A 25,854-nucleotide genomic window follows, 5' to 3' on the forward strand; every position below is an offset into this window, starting at 1 on the left:
TTTACTAACACTAACATTACAAAGATGCCCAGAACATCGAGATGAACCGGTGTAGTTTATGGCTGCTCCAACAGTAGTGGCACAGTGGAACAGCACTTACCCTAACCCCTTAGATAGCATTTCTGTAGACTTAGATAGCATTTGATACAGACTTATAGCATGTTATGTAGACAGCACTATAATTGCATTGTATGTAGTCATAGCACGCCATAGTATAGCTTCATTATATAGATATTCCACTGTTACTTTATCTTACACATGTTTCATGATAAATGCTTTTATGTGATGTATTCCCATGCTTTTTTGTTCTTTCTTAATGTACAGCAGCCTTGTGTTCATAAAACAGAAAGATTGGGTATTGGGTAAGACTGACATTATGTATCTTTCAGGACCTTTCACTGCTTTGTTTCAACCATTACTCAATGGTTCTGGTCTCAGCCACCGTGGTGGATATTTTGACATTCCGTTTTATTTTATTTTTTATGTTGCCACTACTGTTGGAGCAGCCATAAACTACGGTACACAGGTTCATCTCGATGTTCTGGGCATCTTTGTAATGTTAGTGTTAAAAAAGCAGGTAAAGGAGTAAAGTTTGAGGCAGACTAACATCACTCACTCTGCCGTTCACTGTAGTGGAAGAGATGCGTCTGGTGAGGGTTTAAACCCCACAGCCACGTCGAGTCCGCCTACAGGAAATACGTAAGCTGCGACCATGAGACCCGTTCCTGGATTCGTCTATATGAAGGAACTCCCTAAAGATTGGTATTTGGTTCTAGAATGCCAGTTGTTTAATCTCAAAGAAAACTAGGAGATTGACCACAGTCTCTTGAGTGAGGTTTTTTTAAGAGACTGACTTGGGAGTCTAATATGAAACAAGCCAACATATTCCCCCCCCCCCCCCCCCCCCCTGTCAAATACATCTTTCAAGGTTTGGATATATGAGAATCTTAAGGTTATACTGAATACATGGTCTAATTTACTATGCAAGAAATTGATCATCATTAAGTACATTTGCTGAGAGCCTATGAGGTCATAGGTCAAGAAAATGCATGAACTTATGTAGATTGTATGAGGTCATTAATATACCTTAATAGTTATTTGAATCTATGGAGAATGAAGGAATGTTAAGAAAGTGCTAAAGACATTTACAGAGGATGACAGACAGCGTTGACCTGACGCTGCCAGATCCAAGAAGCTTGCTACACACATTTGTTTCACAGCTTATTGGGATCTGGGATCGCGGAAGCAAATTCGATGACGGGGCCTATATAGCTTCACATCCGGTTTCGCACATATCCCGCCCTTAGCTCACGCTGATTGGTCCGGTACGGAACGGATTTTTGTCAGCTCAACTCCCTGAGAGATCCCAGATGAAGGCTGTGTTGGGGAACATGGTTACCCAATACCGCCCTCATCTGGCAGCGTCAGGTTAAGACAGCGTTGTGTTTCAGGTAGATTTGCCAAAGAATTTTTAAAGCTGCAATCCATACGTTTTTAATGTCCTACCCAGATTTGGACCCCGGTCTCCCCATGCAGGTGGCCAAACATCTACCACTCATCCAAACCAAGAGGGAGTCCCTGCTTGGGTAGGGGAGATATTGAGTTTCAGGCAGTACTACTTTGTCAACCGGTAGGTGTCCAATCCAACAACACCAGGGTCTAAACCGCTCAATAGAACAGTTGGGAGAGCGCACCTCTCCAACCACTGCAGATGTACTAGTTATGTTGCATTAACATACTCTAACCATACAAGTATAGAATTATATTTTATTAACATACTCTACCATACAGATTGGTTCAAAGAACATTGTATCCATTAAAAATAAGTTCTGGATTGCAGCTTTAACTACGATAGTGTATATATGGCCACGGCGCTCTCTTCTGATGCATGATTTTGAGACATTTTTTTACACTACAGTGCGATTCCCACGCTCCATCGTGCATGCAAACGGCCAACCATACCCTGGGTGTGACTTAAACACCATCAGCAGACTAGTCTACTTCACACCCGTTTGCCTTAGTGCTGCACACTGCCGCCACCTGTAATGACAATAGAACCGGGAAACATCACCGCCAACGCAAAAATGTAGGTCCACAAAACAAACGGGGCACAGAGTGGAATAGCCTATGTTAACCACTTGAACCCTAGTGTCCCTTACTGGTCCCTTTGGCAAAAAGTAGCAGACCTCACGACGTGTTGCGTTGCGACTCGTTTGTGAGCTATTGCCATTTTCAGCATAGAGATTTGGTATAGAAGGAAATAGAAGTAGGGGGCCTAGTATATAATATATAACCCCCTGGAAGACCACAGGCAAAGTATACACAGTAGGGTTTTAAGTGGTTAAGTACGGTAAGTCCTTTTTTGAAAATGGAGTTTCACATACTGCGATGGAACAAAGGGGGTAAAGTTCCTGCCCCGACCACCGCAGATACTACTTGGATCAAATCCAGCGCGGCCGGCTTTGGCCCGAGTGTCCACACTGTACTATGAACACAATTGTGTTTTTGCTGGAGAGAAGCCGGGGCGGAGAGGGTGATCTCCGTCGCTGAGACAAGAGGACTCCTTCGAGTGACGAGAGACTCCTTCGAGTCGGTCAGGTGTGTAAGGAGGCTCCTCGAGGTGCAAACACGGTCAATGCACCGTACAGTAACACTCGCAGGCCTGTACAGTAGAACATGAGACATTATAGGAAAGCAGCCAGTATCCCGGTTCAAAATAATCTCTTATAGTTCCCACAGGTCCACAGCATGAAGAAACCACAGAGAAGTTAAAAGGCCCCCCCAGGGAGAGGAAGGTTCATGACGAATGATGTCCGTCCGGTTTCCGTTTTCTTCACAATTATGCAAATAAAAACCAGGAATTAAAAAGTGGCAATGACAAAAGAAATGCAGATTTCATCCACACGTTTTTTTGGCTTCACTGTGTTTTGTGCGTGACGTGATCAGTGTCGACTAGGACATTCGGAATGCGTTTCAGCCTCACGGTACAGAGAGAGACTTAATGGACTCGCGTTCCGCTGCGCCTGTTCCAGGGTTAAAAAGTTCCAAGCCGACACCTGCCTTACTCCTCCATCTCTATGGTAACAGAAGGGTCTTGGTCATCAGCTAGAACAAACAAAAACAAACAAACAAAAAGTTCATAGCACATTCAAAAAAACTAATTAAAAAAAAAAGGCATTTCCATCCACCACACTGTCGTTCGTCCAGGCTATGGGACTGCAACTAGGAAACGACAGAATAGAATAGATCCTAGTATATAGACTGTAGTGGAAATGCTTTGATAAAAGTGGTAACTCAACTTCACATTGCATATATGCCAATGCCCCTTCGTAAGTTCAGAATGAAAGGTCAACCCACTGAGAAAAATGGACGGACTGAGATTGTTTTGTTCATTTTATACTAAGTAGGCTAGGCTAGTAGTATGCTTATTTATTTTGATACGCACCCCAGTGTTTTGCGTCATCTGACCACAAGGTGGCGGCACAGAGCACTGACTGGACCAGGAGGCTGTATTCCTAACCTGGCATGGCCAGTCTAATATCACTGTTTCTGTATCAGTGGTGCTCAATATTTCATGTCAAGGACCCCAAAACAATGATATGTAATTGGCCGCCGACCCCCATCTGAAAATATGTTGTTCCAGGGACCCCCCCAGAAGCAAAGATTTGAGTTAAAAAAAAATAGATACATATATATTCCAAATTTGCGCCACATTTTCACGATTTAATAAAAATAGCAGACCTACAAGCTCATAGTGCGCCACTCGGTGGCGTGCTATAAGCTTGTAGATCTGCTATTTTTCCAATAGCTAAATTATAACAATGTTTAAAACACCAAAAGGGGTTCCCGCCCAAAATGGGTTAAGTCTGAAACTTCGGCGTGGAAGATTTTTTTTCGAGGGGCGGTTGGATTCCAACGTACAGCAAAAACAAAGTCTCACTTTGAATAGTGGGCTTTGATTGGTCACCCACAACTCTGGGGTGAGCTAAATGTAATTCAAACACCGCTTTCCCGTTCCAGTTCCTATTCCCAATAGTTCCGTTTGATTGGCTCGGAGTCTGCAGCAGATTTGAACCAGAAACACACAACGTACACACTAGTACACACATGTGTGTAGGAGGCACCGCTGGCCTGCCTATAGCAGTCAAGGCGCGCCGCATACCCAAATATTAGGATCTAATGCAGGGTTCCCCAATTAATTTTCCTCAAGGGCCATATTTTGACTAGCGCAACAGGCTGGGGGCCGAGTCCGCACGTGCGAGGTCGAGCCCTGAAAATTCATTTTCATGGCAAGACCCCATTTGAAAAGGATGCCCAGTTTGACATGCATAGGCTACTGACCCCCATTTAATGCCATTTATATCTGGGACCCCTCCAAAAAATTAAAATAAACTTTTTATTTATTTTTATTTATTTATTTATTCTTCCAGGGGCCACAAGGGGGCGCTCCGCAGGCCGCAAATGGCCCGCGGGCCGCCTATTGGGGAACCCTTCTCTAATGCCTGACAGCGAGTCACGGGGTTTGATTACCGAGCCCGTTGCTGCGTGTCATCTCTCCTCGCTTCCTGTCTCTCTCTACTGTGTACTATCAATAGTACACAGTACTATTGTGTCATAATATGTCTCCCGTTCAAATATGCAATCAGCACTGGACGAAGAAATGCGTATGCCACCATCCGGAAACGCATCACTACAGTCATGCACAGAGCCTAAATCAATATGAAGATCACACCTGTATGAACTGAGCGGCGCAACTATACATGTATTGTTATAGTTACTGTACTGTACTGTGCCCGGTGGGGTTCCCCCGAACATCGAAAGCCGGCCAGGGTGCCCGCCCGGTTCCGGCAAGCATCCCCCCCACGTCCGGACCGGTGTAAAAAAGGTCTATGGGAAGACTTCAGTGCTCTAGGACAGGTTCAGGAGAACCTATTCTAAGTTGTAACTACCAAAAGTTACAAAGCAGGTGTGAGGAGAGTGTCAGTGTCTACAGATCTAAAGGAACTCACCAATGCTCCCGTCGTCAGAGCCCTCATCAGACTCATCCCACATCTCCTCATTGGCTAGTAAAGGGTTCTGGGATTCGCTCAGACTCTTTAAGGGGAAGTAATGTCCATTCCCTTGACTGTTAAATAAAAACACAAATGGAAAAAAGGAACGACGTCAAGCAACAATCTTTTCACTCCAATATTACAACATAATACTGTCACATAATTGCAGACAGTCCCATCTCCCTTGTGTCTGCCTGTGTGCCAAATGTGATGATGGTATCAAATTGTAATTCATTGCATGCAGGCACGTCTGTAATGCATGTGCTTTCAGATGCACGGTCTCACATGCATTTCACCCAAAATATTCAAATTCCATAAGGCAGACTCCGGACCTAGTTTAATGTGATGTGAACACGTACTGTAGGAGCTATAAAGTCCAAGGTGGAGCAAAGCACATCCAAAAGTTCAATGTAAACACTTGCCGGACAAATATATGTCTGGAAGATGGAATGGAAGAGAAGAAAAGTCAGCAGTCTGAGTCAGCACACTGTGATGTATGTTGAGTGGACAACGTTTCAACCCATAATGGTCTTCATCAGTGCCTGAGCATCTGCCTAATTGCTTTCATCATAAGAGAAAGTTCCCTTTTTTATGCGTACATAATGTCTCAATTATTTGTGGAACAATTTACAATTACAATTTACAATTTAGGCATTTAGCAGACGCTCTTAATCCAGAGTGACTTACAATAATCAGGAACAAAAGCATGGGAATACATCACAAAAGCATTTATCATAAAACATGCGTAAGCTAAGAAAGTAACAGTGGAATATCTATATTATGAGACTATACATATAAGCTATATATATATATACTACTATGCTATACAGTACATATTATGTACTATGGTGTGCTATGACTACAGTATATACAATGCAATTATAGTGCCGTCTACATAACATGCTATAAGTCTGTATCAGATGCTATCTACGTCTACAGAAATGCTATCTAAGGGGGTAGGGTAAGTGCTATGGGCCATGATGGAGTCTAAAAAGGTGGGTTTTCAGACTACGGCGGAAGATTGGGAGTGATGCTGCAGTTCTGACTGCAATGGGAAGTGCATTCCACAGTTTTGGAGCCAGAAGGGAGAAGAGTTTGGGACGTGTGGAGCGTTGTCCCGGCGTTTTTAGTGAGGGTACTTCCAGCTTCCCTGCGTTGGCTGATCTGAGTGCGCGGGAGGGTTTGTAGGGTTCAATCATACTTGCAAGATATGGGGGAGCCATACCTTTGGTTGCCTTGAATGCCAGCATCAGAGTTTTGTAATCTGTGCGGGCAGCGACCGGGAGCCAGTGGAGGGAGCGGAGCAGGGGGGAGACATGTGAGAATTTTGGCTGGTTGAAGACCAAGCGAGCTGCGGCATTTTGGATCAGCTGGAGAGGCTTAAGTGCACATGCTGGTAGGCCAGTAAGGAGGGAGTTACAATAGTCGAGTTTTGACAAGACTGTTGTCTGGATTAGGAACAAAACCAGAACTTTGCTCTCTGCGCTGCTCTCATTCAATATAATGTGGTTTTGTTGGTGGTGGGTCCACACTTTCGCCTCTTGATACAGTAAGTGCAGAGATTAAAATAGGGTGCATTTTGCATCCCAAAACACAGTTCATAGTTAAGGGAAGCAAAATAACAACGACCTCTGCATCCACGGGATGCACTACTGTACTGTTTTTTATTCTAGTTTATTTTGCTGGCTTCAGTTATAGTAATCATTTCTGCTTCTGTTTTCTACATGAATATAACCACAGTATAACCATATACAAATGTAATGGGGGTTAAATGCTGGAATTTGTAAATGGCAAAATATGACTCCTAACGTCGTTGAAGTGAGACTCATAAAATGTCCCTGGGACTCATCTAAAGGACCATTCCCTGCATCCCGGGACTCATTACATTGAAAAGCTATTTACATCACTGTAAGTGTGACATTAGGACATGACTAGCAAGTGGGGGGGGACAGACACTCTTGAATGATGAAGTAGGGTTGAAATATGGAAACACAAGCTTTCTGTCCGACAGCGACGATATGGATGCAAGGTAGGGTTTTAGGTGGTTAAGTGTGTGTGTGTGTGTGTGTGTGTGTGTGTGTGTGTGTACGTGAACAAACTGACCTGGTGAAAACAGGGACGAACCACAGCCTCCTGTCTTCCCCAAACACCTGCTGCAGGTTTCGGCGCAGGCCCACATTGAAGCCGTTTCTGTCTGGACCACTGGCAAACACTGGAGCCGAGAAGGCCTCTGGAACGGCACCGACACACAACATGTTAGCAACAACAGGTGAAACAATATATAAACAATTGTAGGCCAGTCCTGGCAGAGTAGTTCAGGAGGAACGGATTGTGTGGCCCTGGTTTTTCCCTAGTGGGATGATCGAGGGTAGCTACTGGGACGTAAGTCGGGACTTGGTCACCTCGGCTGGGTCACCTGAGTGAGGGGTATGATGTTGGGAAACCCCGATGACCTTGGGATACATCACTGAAGATACGTCCCAGGTGCATCCATGTATGTATGTATTTTGTTATAGTAATAAGATAATATTTAATATAGAATATTTTCAAAAAGAAATACAGAAAATAACCACAGCTATTTTGTGTTTTTTTTTGTGAGACACTGCCGTACAATTAAGTCGAAAATAGGGTTAAATACTGATTTAGTAGATTATTTAAAAAAATCGTTTTGTTAATATATGTATTGTCCCAAAAACATGCATCTCTGATTATTCGCCAAGAAGATAATCGATAGTTCCATTCCAGCACTAAAAGGACAAAGTGAAACCGTTACCTAGAGTGGAGCGATTCTTGGCCACCAGCCAGCAGTGGTAGGTGAACAGGAACATGAGACTGACAAAGAACATGAGCGCCACAAACATCAGGAAGAGGACGTGGAACTTTGCAGGGCCGTTTGGCAGGTCCCCCTGGGAGAGAGAGAGAAACAAGAGAGGCAGAGAAACCTGAGACACTCCAGTGGGCTCCACAATAAAACCTTCTGTTCTCTCGAATGGGTGTGTGTGCGTGCAATACACGCACACACACATGATCTTGTGATAAGAGTTGAATCACAAGATGAGGTGAACAGACTCATTTTTAAACGGCGATTACATTTACATTTGGCCGATTACATTACATTTTAATAAACCTTACATGCGTGTTTGCAGATGCATATGTGGCTGTGCAGTAAACCGCCCCACCACCCAGCACCCACCTCGTTGCGTTAGAGCTTTCTCTCCACAATAGAGCGTCGCAGTCATAGAGCGTCACAGTCAGGAAATTAATCCCAATGCATTTTTCCCATAGACATTTCAAAAAGCATTTATTTAAAGACGGTTACGCTGCGGACAAGGCCAACTCGAGTCGTGACAACTCATGACAACAAACACAATATTTTGGACCAAACAAATAATTACAAAGAAGAAAAAAGAAAAAAAAAGGTGTTGTAAAGTTTTTTTTTAAACTTCTTTAAATAAATACTTTTTGAAATGTCTATGAGGAAAATGAACAGAGAATAATTTCCTGGGCCCTGGTAGGGGGTGGGACTGCGACGCTCTATAGGGTCTGTTGTTTATCACATATAATTCCTGAGTGAACCAAAACCACCTGTACAAAGCACTAGCAGCGCTGATCACTTGATCAGGAGAGCAACTATGCTTTGTCGCACAACTGTGTTGCAGATCGGAAAAAAGAGCACGTGCGTTGGGACACATAAGGTTTTTTTTACGGGCGACACAACACAGTCATGCGATGAATAGGCTGATCTAGGATCAGATAACTGACACGGGATCAATGTTAAGCTCATAAAAGAAAACTTGACATATGAATATATATTTTTGTAAACGATGTATGTGTTGTTTTATAATGTTGTTTATATTGTATGCCGTTATAATGTTTAGAAAGGCTTTATTTTTGAAAGACTTAAGGACTCTTACATTGAAATGCCTTCTTGATTAGAAGAGGCCACTGTGACATTTGACCTAGTTAAGGCAGGTGTGTGAGTTTAGATGATTGCACTGGATAGTAATCAGCTGTGTGGGCTTGCAAACATAATTTATGTTGGAAGCAGCACAGAGAGTGCACCTACTCCTTCTCTGTGCAACAAAGAGCTTTATTTCCTTTCTAATTTCTACAAATCTTCACCAAGAGGCAATGCTGTAAGTTAGAATTCATTGGAATGTATTGTATTTCATGTTGTGAACTTGTGAATGTCAATTTCATGCATAATTTAGTTCATGTTTAAAAAAAAGGGATTTCATGGTAATTTTGGATTAAAAAGGATTGTATTTACAAGCTACTGTAAAATTAAGAACAGGACAACTGAACTCATGCATGTTGTATTGTATTTTATGTTTGTTTCAGTTTTTACTCCATGACCTTGTAAAAGATGAAGAACCACTCAGTAAAGGAACTTTACATCACGATTCTGTCATTCTTTCTATGGGGAATTGGAGTTTAGCTCGCTGTTGAGCTGAAGTTCAGCATACACTTTGGCAGGAACAGCACAGTAAAAAAGCATACTTTGACTGGTGTTGTGCTTGAAGAGAGATGACATCAAAGAAAAGCGACACATCTTCTTTGGCGAGCAAGAGGAGCTCACGGACATCAGGCTCATCGACCAGCGCAGCCGCTCGTGCCCGTGGAAGAGCAGAGGCTGCCAAGATACGAGCAGAATATGCGGCCCAAGAAGCTCAACTCAAGGTGGAAAAGGCTACTATGGAAGCAGATATGCACCAGCAAAAGGCTGCTATGGAATCAAAGTTACAATTAGCTTCAGCAAGATACGAAGCTGATTTAGGAGTGCTCTCTTTCAAGCGTGAAGCAGACGCAGCTGTTGCAGAAGCAGTAGTTTTGGAGATGGCCGAAGTCTATCACGACCCTCTAGTGTTAGACGAGATCTCAGAAGAGGATAAAACGGAGAGGACACGCGTGTTTGTACATTCTCAACAAGCAGATGCAGCTGTTTCAGAGGCAGTAGCTTTGGAGACGGCTGAAGTCTACTACGACCCTCAAGTGTTAGATGAGATCTCAGAAGAGGATAAAATGGAGAGGGCTAGTGAGTTTGTAAATTCTCAACAAAAATTCAACTCATTCGGCAATCAGCCACCCGAACAAGTGATCTCTCCACCGCAAGACTGTGTCGACGCCAACAATCCGACACAGCCAAGCACAAGTTTTGTTTCTCCACCGATACAGCAATGCCAAGCAAGAGACAGCTCACTTCATGTCAAAGCCGTCTACAAAACCAATAACCAAACCAACGATGCAAGCGCACCACGTCGCGTTAAAAAGGAATACAAGTCCCCTAAACAAGAGCATGATTATCAGGTACATTCAAGCAGGGATTACTCCAAGTTGAATGTTTCCGCCCTGCCATACACCCCCCAAGGTACACCAGCAGCTAATGCCAATGCACCCACCACCGAATCACTTGCAATCCTCCTCGCTCGGCGAGACTTGGTGAGCTCTAGCCTATATCAGTTCGATGACAGGCCCGAAAACTACCGCGCTTGGTACTCATCCTACGCCAACACTACTCGAGGGTTAGGCCTCACAGCAACAGAGGAATTGGATTTAATGACACGGTGGCTCGGTAAGGAATCCAGCGAACATGTCAAACGTATGCGCTCCGTGTATGTAAATAACCCTGCAGCAGCTCTTCAAAAGGCATGGGAAAGACTCCGTGAATGTTATGCAGCTCCCGAAATTCTAGAGAACTCTCTATTCAAGCGGCTGGATGACTTCCCACGAGTGACGGCGAAAGACCACAAAAAGCTACAGGACCTAGGAGATCTTCTCATGGAGCTCCAGGGTGCGAAGGAGGACGGATACCTCAGGGGGATGTCATATCTGGACACTTCACGGGGCATAAACCCCATTGTCGAGAAGCTACCTTTCGGGCTCCAAGAAAAATGGATGTCCACCGGCTCCAAATGGAAGGAGGACAATGACGGTTGTTACCCACCATTCCAGTACTTCACCCGGTTTGTCTGCCACGAAGCTCGGAAGCGTAACGACCCAAGCTTTATTCTTTCCAGTAGTGGAACTGCACCTGCAAAAACAGACAGACCAATCACGGTTCACAAGACCAACGTCTCTACAGCAGAACCTGATGCAGACAACCTTGTGAAAAGCGACAATGACCCACGCAAAACATGCCCAATCCACAACCTTCCTCACCCACTGAGGAAGTGCAGGACCTTCAGAAACAGAACACTCTTGGACAGGAAGGCCTTTCTCATGGAGAAGGGAATTTGTTTCAAATGTGTATCCTCAGCCACAGTTGCGAAGGACTGCAAAAATGCAGTAAAGTGTGAGGAGTGCGACAGCGACTTTCACGAAACAGCCATGCATCCCGGACCAGTGTTACAGACACCCAGGGCCTCTTCGCCCTCAGCAGAGAATGACAGGGAGGAGGAAGACGACCAGTCCAGCGAACAAATCGTCAGCTCCAGCTGTACAGAGGTATGTGACCTGGGCCAAGTCGGAAGATCGTGCTCTAAGATCTGCCTAGCAAGGCTGTACCCAAAATATTCAAGGGACAACGCTATCGATGCTTACGTAATACTGGATGACCAGAGCAACCGGTCGTTGGCTAGATCCGATTTCTTCAACCCGTTTAACGTAAAGGCTGAACCATCTTCATACTACCTGAAGACGTGTTCTGGTATGGTTCAGACATCAGGCAGGAAAGCTGAAGGGTTCCAGATCGAGTCATTGGATGGCAATCTCAGCATTCCCCTGCCACCACTTCTCGAGTGCAATGACATCAACAACAGGTCAGAAATCCCAACACCGAGCGCCGCTATGCACCACCCGCATCTAAGGAATATTGCAGAATACATCCCGGAGCTAGACCCACAAGCAGAGATCCTGCTGTTGCTCGGCAGAGATGTCACACGATTACACCAAGTGAGGCAACAGGTCACAGGGCCTTATGACGTCGACGGGCCGTACGATGCCCCCTTCGCCCAGCGCCTTGACTTGGGCTGGGTGCTGGTAGGAGACGTATGTTTGGACAACACTCACAAGCCTACAGTCACAACATTCAAGACCGACGTGCAAGAAAGAGGTCGCCCTTCAATCCTCCAACCTTGCACAAACTTCATGCACATTGAAGCAAAACCCTGCCATGGCGGAGAGTCACATGACAGTCTTTTCAGGTCCAACAAGAAGGCCGTAGTCTCACGCCCTCAAGGAGACTTCACAGAAAAGGAGGTCTGCACCGAAACAGTGGAACATACCTACCCGGCAATGCAGTCAAGAGTCAAAAAGAAATCTTCAACAAGGTCATGTTCCGCTGAAGGACAATCAAGCTGCTCAGAACTAATGGCCAATGGAAGCGATCACCACCACCTTCCCTGGGAAAAAGGTAAAACAACTCAACGTGGACAAGGAGACTTTGGACCAAGGTTATGCAAAGGATTTTTGTAGACTAGGCTTGGTTCTGCTTCTACACAGAGGACTCTTATTCAGAACCCGCATTGTGAAAGATAAGTTGTTGACCTCATAGAGGTCACGGCGGGGAGTGTGTTGTTTTATAATGTTGTTTATATTGTATGCCGTTATAATGTTTAGAAAGGCTTTATTTTTGAAAGACTTAAGGACTCTTACATTGAAATGCCTTCTTGATTAGAAGAGGCCACTGTGACATTTGACCTAGTTAAGGCAGTTGTGTGAGTTTAGATTATTGCACTGGATAGTAATCAGCTGTGTGGGCTTGCAAACATAAATTATGATGAAGAACCACTCAGTAAAGGAACTTTACATCACGATTCTGTCATTCTTTCTATGGGGAATTGGAGTTTAGCTCGCTGTTGAGCTGAAGTTCAGCATACACTTTGGCAGGAACAGCACAATGTACATTACCCAAATAATAACAGTCTTGCCTTGATTCACATTGATATATATATATATATATATACTTTGTTTTAATATATGTATATGCAGTCCCTTCCTTGGAAGGGACTGCATATACATATATTTTTTCACACTCCAAAGAATATAGACGGACAACTTACTATTTATTAGGAAGGTTTATTTCCTTTTTTTGAAGTCTATGGCCTGACTCACACCTTTCGATCTAGCATACAACATTGATGCATGCTAGATGTATGAGACTAGTTTACTGATGCAAGCTCCCAATGCATTTCCACATGGTTTGACACAACATTTTTGTTGTACGGCTTCCGGCTGTGTTTCGACTGCCCCCCTCCCCCTCATACAACAAAAATGTTGTGTCAAATCATGGGACTCCCATTGGAAATTAATTGCGAGCTTGCATCAGTCAATAAGTCTCACGCATCAGCTATACATCAATCTGTTGTGACCGTGTGAGTCAGGCCTGCCAACTAGACTTGCACCTCTCACAGGTTCTCTTGGATGTGCAGGAGTCCTCCTTTTGTCTCATTAAAAGAGACACACACACACACACACACAAACACGACACTCACCACCCAGAACCTGAGGAAGTACTGCAGGACAGTGGCTGTGACGAACACACAGTACAACATGGAGTACGCCAGAAACAGCAGGAAGAACTTGTAGTTGGAAAAGCCGACGCAGTTGTTCACCCTAAAAGACAATAAATACCAACGCACCGCAGTCAGCATAGCATCTGAGTACACGGAAATGACAACGTAATAATAATGTTCAGCATTGGGTTAGGATTAAAGGGCCACTTCACCCTTTTTGCAACCAGATCTTATTTTAATGATGTTTGGGAGACAAGAAACACTTTCCTGGGGGTTTTTATCTGGGTAATTTGTGTTTTTTAGGTATTTCAGATATTAAGCGTCCATGGACTCCATGATGTAATGGACACTGGGCTCACTTCCTTCCTGGACTACAATTCCCATAATGCTCTGGTGCACTGCTCCTCCTTGAGGATAGGGGGAGGGCTGTCTTACTGAGACAACATGTAGTCCAGGAAGTAAGTGAGCCCAGTGTCCATGACATCATGGACACTTGGAAATACTAAAATATCTAAAAACACATATTACCCACATAAAAGCCCCAGGAAAGTGTTTATTGTCTCTGAAACATCATTAAAATAAGATCTGGTTGCAAAAGGGGTGAAGTGGCCCTTTAACAAAGGGGTCAAAAATACAAAGAAAATATATTTTTAATTCCAACTGAGAAAGTTGATCTGAGCTTACCATGGACAATGATGGTCCATCTTCAACACACATCTGAAATAAGGCATGTTCATTATTGCATTGGCCTAAAATGTCAAATTGCTACATTGCAGTGTAACAAAATGTTACTTGTTCAGTTCTAAATTCCACCTATCTGATGATGACACTATGGTACAGTATATACAACACTTTAACACTCAAACTAAAGCATTCTCGCCCCTGAATGGATGAAATTGGCCTTTACTAATGAGCTGGGGAGACTGAGATAACCCTGTTACTGTTCGAAAAAACTCTAGTCTAGAGCAATGATTACTAAAGCTATTTAACAAGTATTTTATATAAATAAAAAAGTAACTTAAAGCAGCTTTATGTGCTTTATGCCAAAATACAATTACCCCCCCCCCACACACACACACACAGGAACCCGAGCTCGTTTCACATGAATGACAAATGAATTAATGACAAACTTCCAGGTATTGCTTTGTTCTTTTCAACAAATAGAAAGTGATTAGAGTCTTCCTTTGCGTCCTTTTCTCTCTTAGTTCAGGTAACAGCACCACGCATCGCTCTGATTGAACATGGTTGGGCGATTCTCTTTCAAACAGATTGGGTGCACGGCACTGCACGCCAGAGCCAGAACGACACCTTCTAATTATCACAACACTCCCCGGGGCGAACAAATATCCTCTGGCCTGGGGGCAATCTCTCTAAGTCGAGTGCCCTGGGAGGAGGAAAGGGGTACTTACGTTTCACAAACGGAGCAATGATGACATCGGTCAGGCTTCAGTACCTGGCAGCGGTCACAGAACCTGATCGCTGGAAGACAAGAGGGATGGGTCAGTCCAAAGCGCAGACACTTGAGCCGAGCTCGCCCTTCATTCACTTCCTGCAAACCTAGAACTTAGTCTGAGCTATCATGCTAATGAAAAGAGACACATTGGCTAATTACAGAGGTGGAGACTGAGAATGATGCCCCCCCATCTATGCATGCAGCAGAGCCACACACACTCTCTCTCTCTCTCTCTCAGACACACATACAGCTAATTGCCCTGGCCTAGGTTATTTTTTCAACACAAAGAGGATTAGAAGGTGTGGAACGGTGCTTGAAAGGGCCAGGGAATGAGAGCTGAGAACCGTACCTCCAGATTGTGCTCGAGAGAAGATGGGCAGTTTCTTTGCAATCTCGACCAGGATTTGTTTCTGAGCATCTGGCCTCTCCTCCATCTCGTATCGCTCTTTGTCTGAATATGACAGCTGGAACTGTACACAACAAGTGACTTTTAGATGATAGAATAAAGTCATTCACCAGGTATAAGCACGGGGATCATTTTGAGGGATGTTTACACCAGTAGTGTGAAGCTGGCGGTCCGCAGGCCCACAAAAGGGTCCAATCTAGCCGTCAGATTGCTTTTCAGAACCAATTAAAACTTTACACTAACCTTTTTGCAAGGAGACGCAGGCGGAGTGAAGATGGATTTCCAGTAAGTCCATGAGAACATTGCAAAGCAAACATGGAATACCAGTAGATAGCATACTGCGGACAATGAGACATAGCACCAGTCACATTTATGTATGTACGAAATATAGTGTCCTGGTTATTTTTCAACAAAGTGATTTGGTGTAAATAGTAAATACTAGCAGACATATAGTACAGACCACTGGGGGACCTCAGTCATCACAGCATAGGGGTTAAGTAATCAACTGTCTACAGTTTCATATAGTATATGAGAGATCAACTCACCTTTTTCCAGTGAGTTGTTGAGTGTGACTGAAAAACACCAAACACAACGTAAGCTTATACTTATAGTATGTTGCTGTTGTTGTTTATGCATTATTATTATTATGGGAATGCTCTCTGCTGACACATTGCACATTAATAGGCTACACTGCTACAGTAGCCAGGCTAGCTAAAGCTAGACAGCCAAACGGGGAGCTACAATCCAGTTAGTGAACTCAGAGCTTCCTATAGGCTGTCAGTCAACAATGGTCACGGTCTGGAATATTCTTTAAAATAACACAACGTGACAGGACATTAATGTTGTCAAAAATCCCAATCGTAACAATAGCAAAGTCTATAATCGCAGCGCAAAACCACTTCCGCCCACCCGCCAGTCTGTGTGTAATGTTTTGGTCTATACTGCTGCTGCTGCTGCTGCTGCTGCTGTCGTCTGTGTGTGTCGAGTAAAAGAAAATCACAACACAAGGCGGATCAGATCATATACTTACACAAGCACAGTTCAAAGACATAAGCATAGTACGACCAGAGCACCACCGAGGTGATGATAATGACCGGGATCCAGGAGAAGACCCTCTGGCAGCATCTCAGCCCTCTGGACAGAGACATGTTGGTCCATCTAGCCCCGGCCGACATCTGCGCTCGACTACCGTTCCTGCGGTGGTTTATCATTATGATCCATCCATGCATCCTCCTGATCGGAGAGCGATTAGCGGCACTTCATCCATCATCCACGACGCGGGTTTTGGCACAGGCCGGAGATGATGGCGATGAGTGGTCTTCATGGAGGTGCCGAGGTGGCAGTATTATTAAATTAAAGCGTCTATACTACTCTCTGCGTCCACGTAGCTACAACACGACGCGCGCTGCACCTGCAGCTAGTTCTGTCAGAGCGACGGACCGGGTGACCTGTTCGCGAGGTGCGAAACGGTGTGAATATGCGTGACCAAAAAGACCCGATTTAAAAAACAAAACAAAAAAAGTCCAGGTTTAACATTCACCTTGAAATTGTCCCGGGTTTCAACCCCAATTCGAATGAAATAAGAAAGCCGGCCTAATTGTTTCCAATTTTAAACTAGTTATGGTAACAACTGATGAGGTATAGTATAGTCTACTAAGAAATTGAGTGCCCGATCCAACCCCACAAGGCCACTGGCCATGACAATATTCCCTCCAAATTTATCAGAGACTCAGCCATCTCTATAGCTTCAATAATCACCCACATAGTAAACCTCTCCATCAAACTGCAGGGACAGGTCCCCCAAGATTTAAAACTGGCCAAAGTAACCCCCTTGCACAAGAAAGGGAGTAAATTAGACCCCGGCAACTATACCGCCCTGTTTCTATTCTAACCTCCATCTCAAAAGTGATGGAAAAAATTGTCTATTAACAGGTTGAAAAGTATCTTGCCACAAATAAATTAATGTACGAGTTCCAATCTGGCTTCAGAACATCCCACTCCACTGACACATGCCTTCTCTATTTGAGCGACCACATCAAACATGAGGTGGATGCTGGCAAATACTGCGGCATGGTCATGCTGGACCTCCAAAAGGCTTTTGACACTGCACAACCCAGATTCGGCACAAACAAGGGACTAAATTATTCGCTCCTATGCCACCAAAATGTGGAACGCCCTACCAACAGTCATTAAGACATGCAAATCCCTTGACTCCTTCAAAACCGCTCTCAAAGGGCACCTACGGACGGCTGCAATTCGAAACTTGCCCCCGTAAAATCTGAATCCCCCCACCCCTTTTCCCCCTCACTGTATATGTTTCTTTTCCCTTTTTACCTCCTATATGATGAATTCCTTTTCTGTTCTTTGGCTATATAGAAGTGTCTATTTGTACGTCTCTAAATGTTTCGATGAATTGAACAAGGTGGACCCTCTTGTAAACAAGTGTAATGCTTAATTGGGTCGTCCACTCACAGTTAACAGTCTTTGTATTGAGTTTGTGCTTGAAATGTACAGTAATTCTGCAAACTGTTAATAAATATTTCAATCAATCAAATCAAAATGCTATAAAGACATCAGCTTCAGTGTCCCACTGTCCGTCCATTGTGTTGAAAATTAAAGAAAGGTGCAGTCGATAGGTGTGCTCAGTGCTGCTGGGCTGATTTCAAGGAGGTCCCCCAGTTTAATTAGACCACGGCCCACGGATCTCCACATGGATACTTTTTGTCTATCTCTGGGCTGGGGAACCAACATTGTAATATCCTGATTATATATACTCCGATTACAGCATTTAGCACTATGGTTCATTTGGTTCAATTGGTCACCTGGTGGTACACAATACACAATATACCGGTAGCTCAATAATAGCATGATCACAACAAAGTAAAAAGCAAAGAAATCAACAATAATGAAAATGTATACCTAAATGTTTTAATTTATACCAGCTCGGTTGCCTCCATTCTCTTTGGATCGAATAGTAATCTGAGCAAGGCCGACGGCTTCTCAGTTAAAGCGGTTGGTTTGGAGAATTACAGTACATTTCTAGTACAACTCAATACAAGAATGTTAACTGTGGACGAACACCATAAAGCATTACATTTGTTTACAATAAGGTCCACCATGTTCAATTCATCATAACATTTAGAGACGTACAAATATACACTTCTATATAGCCAAAAACAGGAAATCATCATAGAGGAGTTAAAAAGGGAAAATAATATTTATTATTAAATAATTATTAAATAATAATTTTACGGGGCCAGCTTCGAATTGCAGCCGTCCATAGGTGCCCTTTGAGAGCTGTTTTGAAGGAGTCAAGGGATTCGCACGTCTTAATGACTCTTGGTAGGGCGTTCCACATTTTGGTGGCATAGGAGCGAAATTAATTTAGTCCCTTGTTTGTACCGAATCTGGTTTGTTTAACTCCCACTTTGTTGACATTAAGGAAGTATTTAGACAGGTACAATGGGTATCTTGGGTGGACAATATTATCACAATATTATCACAAGAAAATACGAAATTACTTACCTATAGACTCCATCCTGGAGGCAAATCTTTCGTGTGATAAACTGGCTATAGGCCTACCAATGTAATCAAAAAGGTCAACCAAAGAACAAGATTCCTGTACACTGTGTACAGGATCTCTTCACAGGTAAGCAAAAATACTTTGACAACAGAGTACAGCAACTTGCAATGGGCCTGGTCTACAAGATTCGCCAAGTCCATGATCACAACACAAGAGGGAGTTCAACAAACCATGTGCAACCCAGATTCTCAAACAAGGGGTTAAATTAATTTTGCTCCTACTGTATCCCACTAAAATGTGGAACGCCCTACCGGCAACAGCCATTAAGAAATGTGAATCCCTAGCCTCCTTCAAAACCGCTGTCAAAGAGCACTTATGGGCAGCTACAATTTCAAGGGGACTTGTTCTGCATCTATAGTAAATGATTAATTCTACTATATTCTTAAAGTTTGTCTGTTCTCAACTTCTCATCTTGTCCATCTGATGTGAGAGCAGTATTTTTTTCCCCTTTTTTTCTTTTTACCCCCTTAGCTTATACAATATTGGTTACATGGCTTACAAACCAGACCAACAGCTTAAGTAATTCAACATCACAGGGCCCAGCTGGGGAAAGATGTCAGGACCAACCTGATATCACACAATGCGTTCTTTTAAGAATTTGTTTGAATGATGTTGGTGACTTGTAAAGTGTCGGGATGACATGCTCATTATTATGTCTCATGAGATTTGTGGTATTGTGGTACTGTAGCTGTGACATACTGTACTAGCATCATGTCCAGGGAGTGTGATTGTACTGATGTGACATATACTATCGTCATGTCCAGGGAGTGTACTAATACATGTGACATACTAGCGTCATGTCCAGGGAGTGTACTAATACATGTGACATACTAGCGTCATGTCCAAACAGGAAAAAGGACAACACTAGAACCCGACCAATGCCAGATTTTGGGGTTGGATGCTGATTAGGAGTCCTAGACTGTTGGACCCTCACATGTACACGTATACATCAGCCTTGCGGACCCCCATTAGAATAAATATGCCAGGGACCCCCACATGTACACGTATCAGCCCCCCGGACCCCAGTTAGAATATAGATATGCCAGGGACCCCTCTCCAGCAGTGATTTTCAACCATTTTCTAGCTATGGGACAGACCTCAATTTAATGGGATTTCTATCTCTGGGACCCCAATTTATATTGTAAAACCAATGTTAATTTAACTCTGAGAGTTGGAACCAAATGGACCCTAACGGGTCATTTGTACACTCTCAGTCAGAGTTACAAACCCATAAGGGTCCATTTGGTTCCTAACTATATAATTTAGCTGGGGACCCCCTGGATCTCCCTCAAGGACCCCTGGGGGTCCCAGGACCCCCCTGGATCTCCCTCAAGGACCCCTGGGGGCTATGGTAGAGGTTCATGCATTTTCTTGTATAGGTTTCTCCTAGAACGCAATACACCGTAGAGAAGTAGTGACCTCTAGTGGTTCTTAATTGTGTAGGCCGCGTGCATCCTTAAGCAGAAAAGGAGAACACAGAATGTGACACTCTCTGTTATCATTGAGTCTCTAAACAGTGCCCCAACCCCAAGAGCTATTTTAGGCAATGTGTGCAACACATGCCAACTGTTTTAAAGTATTGTAGCCTACAACTGTAATGTTTATGTTGTACTAATATTCTATTAACATGACAACTGTTTTGAAGTATTGTACAGTGACAACTAAAGTTATAATGTTTATGTTGTACTAATCCAAAAAAGAAAACACGATCTAAAATAAAGTGATTTAATCATTTAAGATCATTACAGCTGCAGGCTTGATGATTTGAACATGGTGGACCCTCTTGTAAACAAGTGTAATGCTTTACTGGGACGTCCACTCACAGTTAAAGGTATATTCAGTGATTTCGTTTTTGTTCGCTTTCGTCCAATCAGGATAGAGAGTCAAAAACGAAACCTAAGGTTTTTTGACCCCCAGGGGTTAACTGGGGACAGGGAGGAACTCCTTACAGTATATGGTCAGCAGACTCAGCACACTCTATAGTAGGGAGGATTATCACAACAAAACAAAAAAATAAGTGATATTTGAATTAAGTGAAATCACTGAATATACCTTTAACAGTCTTTGTATTGAGTTTGTGCTTGAAATGTACTGTAATTCTGCAAACTGTTAATACAATTTTCAATCAATCAATCACAAACTCAATACCCCAGCTAAATGACTATCATTTAGCTGGGGACCCCGGCCCCCTGGGGGTCGCTGGACCCCACTTTGGGAACCACATGGCCTAGGGGCCTAACTTAGTACTTATTCTAAGCCATTTGACCCAACACATTTAGACCTGAGGACGATTCTACAAATGTCTTCTAAATCCTGACAGTTTTCTGATAAACCTCATGTTTCTGTGTCAGTGGTTCGCCAGTTCGAATCCCGGCATGTTAAAATTACCACCGCTAAAGTGCCCTTGAGCAAGGCATTGAACCCCTACCATGAAATGTTCTATGAGCAGGGCCTGGCTGTAAACAAGCATCTCAAGCTTAGTCCACTTCCCTGGGTAAACAAAGAACTTTGCTTTGCCACCATACCCCAACAACTTGTGTGTTTCTGTGGACCAACACTAGGGGGCAGCAGATCACATGCCTAGGCCTAGTTGCTGAAGTCAGTGGCCTATCATGGCCAACGGTGGAAAAAGTATCAATACTGCAATATAGATGTACTTTGTTACAAGTCCGTAATTCAAAATGTGCATAAAGGTACATAAATGCTGTATGACTCATTTAAAGTTTTCAAATGCACACATATATTTTTGAAAATAGCTGATCTACAAGCCCGCAATGCGTCGCAATGCAACGCAATAGGTCGGCTATTTTCAGATGGCCGAAATGTAGGCTACACATATATAGGGCTGAAGATATATATTATATGCAGTGGTTTGATGTATATTGTGTAATATTATAGGAATCTACACAGTAACTAAAGTTTTCAAATAAATGTGGTGGAGTAAACAGTACAACATAAAAGTTGGAAATTGGAAATACTCAAGTAAAGTACACATATCTCACATTTGTACTTAAGTGCAGTAGTTAAGTATTTTTTAGGACTACTAGCGTCAGTAGCGTGCCATGCATTATATGTAACTTATAGGATCTTATGTAGACATAGCACTATATAGTAGCCTATGCATGCATAGTTTCATTATAATCAATCAATCAATCTTTATTTCAGACCCAGGAGGATCCATGTCACAAACAATACAATATAACAGGAAATATAAAATAAAAAAGAAATAAAAAGACATAAATAAAATGCACATATCCCACACTGTTCAGTTTCTGACATACAATTTAAAAATAGCCGATCTCCAAGCTCACCATGCGTCGAAATGCGACGCATTGTGAGCTTGTAGATCGTCTATTTTCACAAGATTTTGTACACATTTTAAACTTGTGAAATGGGACATTCTGCAATATGAGTACTTTTACTTTTTGGTATTTTATTGGTCTTGTCTTGAAATAATTTGATTTATTGTGTCACTCACACTGTATTATTTCGACTATTGACAATTGATTAATTTAATGCACACATTGTATTGTTGAACTATGAAAAAATTGATTGTAATAGTATTTTCTAATTTATAGTCTTCACGGGGATCAATGATCTTGAAGAAAATAAAGACCACCCGTTGAGACCATCGACATCTTATTCTTTCACAAAATTGAGGACCACTTTTGTCTCTCCATTGCTGTGATATTGCTCAGTGCCAATATCACAACCATATTATTAGACTAGTCATCATCATCACATTTTTCAACCACGGTCGAGATCGTGGATTTTACAATAACACGCCAGACTTCCCGGTCACGCCATCCCCAGTTCCTGCTTACTGATGCCTGTGTCCCTATAGCGATGACATCAGGGGACGACAGTTTTCTACCTCTGGTCTGCTTTGAGGCAGGACTCCAGAGAAGAAGGGAAGATATAACCTAGCTCTGTAGCAGTGCCCGGAAAACTGTGTTCTTCTGGATCGGACTAGTGAAGAAACACGGGGAAGGTTGCCGTATCCACCGCTCTCATTAGAAGGCGGGTGCATGACGTCAGCTGGCTCCAAGTTAGTGTGAAAGAAATGGGACAGCACTTTCAAGATGAGTCCGCCATTCATGACACTTTGCATCACTTTGTAACAAACTGTCCTTACAGATCTCCTCAGATCGGATTTAAATCAGATTTGAAACCACCTCTGGATGTGATTCAAGTCACATTTGAAAAAATCGGATTCCATGTGGCCTGTGCAAATCGGATTTGCCAGAGCCAGGGGTGTTTGGCCTTCAGGATAGAACTATAGAAGTACATAGAGAAGTGTGTTCTCACCCCTGGCTCTGGCTCTGTCCTTCAGGATAGAACTAGAACTACATAGAGAAGTGTGTTTTTTCATGTGAAAGCGCCAGGGAATCATAGCTTCAAATTGACATTGGTTGTTCGGTTTGACCTTTGACCCCCCAGTTTATTTTTCTTTCTCGTTTTCTTTTTTTTTCTCGCGGAGGAGAGCGTTTCCGGGAATCTGTCCGTCGCGTCAGTCAGCCGCGGAGGTGGAGCTTCTTTTCCATCCACCAGCTGTCTAAAAAGCCGGAATGACGTCGGGCGTCAGCTTCGTCTGTCCGTGGCTGTGCGCTAAGGTGTGCCTGCGCTGTCTGTCTGTCTCTCTCCTCACTTCCTATCTCTCTCTCAGCTGCAGCAGCAGCAGCCAATGGCAGGAGGAGAAGACGCGTCAATGATGGTATCATGGAGGTGGCTGTGTAGCCAATCAGAAGTGTTGAAGGTGACAGTTCACCTACAACTTCCTGTCACAGTCACACATTGACATGACATAACATTTGAGCGTTATATCATGTCAGGGAGTGTACTTCTACATGTGACATACTAGCATCATGTCCAAACAGGAAAAAGGACAACACTAGAACCCGACCAGAAGTTCAGATTTTTCTAAAACATATAGGCCTAAGTAAAAACAATGACATGAGATACGAAAGCAACAGTACTTGAATTAACCAATCTACGAGCTCAGAAATCTTTGCGTGAATGTTTGTGTTGATTCGTTATCGTTAATAAAAAATGCACTTTGATTACTCGATTAATCTAAAAAAGTAATCAAAATAATAATTGTTGCTAAGTAGATAATTGATAGTTGCAGCCTTAATATTAGAAGTATAGATTGTCACCAGAGCGGGTGAGTTATCTGTGTCAGCTTCTTGAGCTGTGAGCTGTTGGCTGTATGGGATATGAAAACATTTCATAGTGCCTATACCCATAATGATAATAATGATGATAACAGTGAAGACTCCTACTTAGGATATGAAAGTAAACCTACTTATCACTTTGAATTATTTTTTCATACATATGTTTCCAACTTTCCATCAGCCAGGGTTGCAGCCTAAAGAATAAGGCTAATATGATCATGGACGCCACAAGAACAAATAATTTAATGGAATACATAAATGTAATTATAGTCAGATCTACCAGCGCACTAATGAGGCAGTGATATTATTAAACTTGCTTCAGACCTCTGGCCAGGAGACTATACTGTAGTAACTGTACACATTAAAACAGTACCCGTAATACACAAAACAATAAACTAACTAATTACACATTGTAAAATATCTAGTTAAATAGCTGCAATCATCAGTTTTTAAGGTATGCAACATCCTATTAAAACCACCCAATGGGATGGGATCCAGTTTAATGTTTGACGATGGGGAAAGTTTGAGCAGTGAGGGGAGAAGGTACTATAAATAAGTTCCTCTGGTTTTGAAACCTTCAAATGTACACTTGTTTTATTTTCACAGGAAGAGCTTGTGTTTATACCATATAGATAGATTGTCATCATTCTTTGCAGACTGGTGAGTCTTTCAGATTTTTTTGCAGCATTTTTTCCAAAAAACGGCAGCAGTCTGCAAGGACCTTTACTGTATAGCCTACAATGTGTTGTGTTGTGTTCATATTCATATAATTATGTTGAATCATTACGTACTGTAAACAGGGTTGTGTGCGTATACGCTACTGTATTCTAACCTCCAGCCAGTAAGACCTCTGGGGTGTGTCCCCCTCCATATCATATCTGTGAGTATGATCATTTATGATGCAAGTATAGCTTATGGATATATTAAATGAGGAAATATCTATAGGATACCGTATAAAACCAGTAGGGGGTGCTGGATGGTCTACACTCTACAATGAAGAATAAATGCATAGCATGAGAACACGGATCGATGGAGTTAGGCTACTGTACAGATTAGGTGAAACCTTTTCAGACAACATGATGCGTTTTGAAATGATCCTCCACTCTAATTGTTCTATAGGTCCATGGATGCCGTCTACACTAAGAATGGGCACTTAATGTCATCAGAAACGTGGACCTCTGGAGGCTTCCCGTCCTGTTACAGAAAAGGTCAGAGAGAGCTAGAGAATGGGGTAGGCCCTGCTGTCAGGCCCTAAAGTGGGCTAAAGTGGGTTTTAAAGTGGGCTATAGCCTGTTTTATTATACCTGTATGTATGTTCTATAGCGCAGTTTATAGCCCAGGGTATACGATATAGGCTAGCCCAAAATATAACTCTCTGTAGCCCAGACTACCTCACCCCAGCAGCGGTGGCCGAACGGTTTGCGGAGCGCGGTCTTGATACCGGAAGGTCGTCAGTTCGCATTCCTGGACTGGCACGTTAAAATTACCACCGCTGAAGTGCCCTTGAGCAAGGCATTGAACCCCTACCATGAAATGTTCTATGAGCAGGGTGTGGCTGTAAACAAGTCCTTGGCTTAGTCCCTGGGTAAACAAAGAACTTTGCTTTGCTTTGCTTCCCCCCTCTTGTGTTTCTATCCAGACTATAGCCTACTACTAAATCCAATACTTCAAGTCACCTTGTCTCTGAAAAAACATAATCTGGACTATAGATATATCACTGAAGATCAAATCCAC

At 43.0% G+C, this 25,854-nt stretch overlaps 1 protein-coding gene across 1 annotated transcript; it reads right to left on the minus strand.

Moving 5' to 3' along the window:
- Positions 1-1,438: 1,438 nt before the first annotated feature.
- Positions 1,439-16,531, minus strand: zdhhc15b (zDHHC palmitoyltransferase 15b). Its single transcript, XM_083785217.1, has 11 exons — positions 16,394-16,531; positions 15,909-15,935; positions 15,607-15,701; positions 15,307-15,427; positions 14,914-14,983; positions 14,189-14,221; positions 13,484-13,604; positions 7,825-7,957; positions 7,155-7,281; positions 5,010-5,125; positions 1,439-3,105 (listed from the first exon to the last, which is right to left on the minus strand). Exons 1-11 carry the CDS (start codon positions 16,509-16,511, stop codon positions 3,062-3,064), a joined length of 1,005 nt encoding a protein of 334 aa, XP_083641343.1. The 5' UTR covers positions 16,512-16,531; the 3' UTR covers positions 1,439-3,061.
- Between the last annotated feature and the right edge of the window lie 9,323 nt (positions 16,532-25,854).

The sequence above is a fragment of the Protomyctophum parallelum genome, assembly GCF_964188405.1.
Source record: "Protomyctophum parallelum genome assembly, chromosome: 16".
NCBI lineage: Eukaryota > Metazoa > Chordata > Actinopteri > Myctophiformes > Myctophidae > Protomyctophum > Protomyctophum parallelum.

Coding starts and splice junctions, on each gene's coding strand:
- zdhhc15b (XM_083785217.1), bottom strand. CDS start 16,511: ATGTCTCTGTCCAGAGGGCTGAGATGCTGCCAGAGGGTCTTCTCCTGG. Junction 14,222..14,913: donor CATTGCTCCGTTTGTGAAAC/GTAAGTACCCCT, acceptor GCCTTATTTCAG/ATGTGTGTTGAAGATGGACC. Junction 3,106..5,009: donor CTCTGACGACGGGAGCATTG/GTGAGTTCCTTT, acceptor TGTTTGTTCTAG/CTGATGACCAAGACCCTTCT.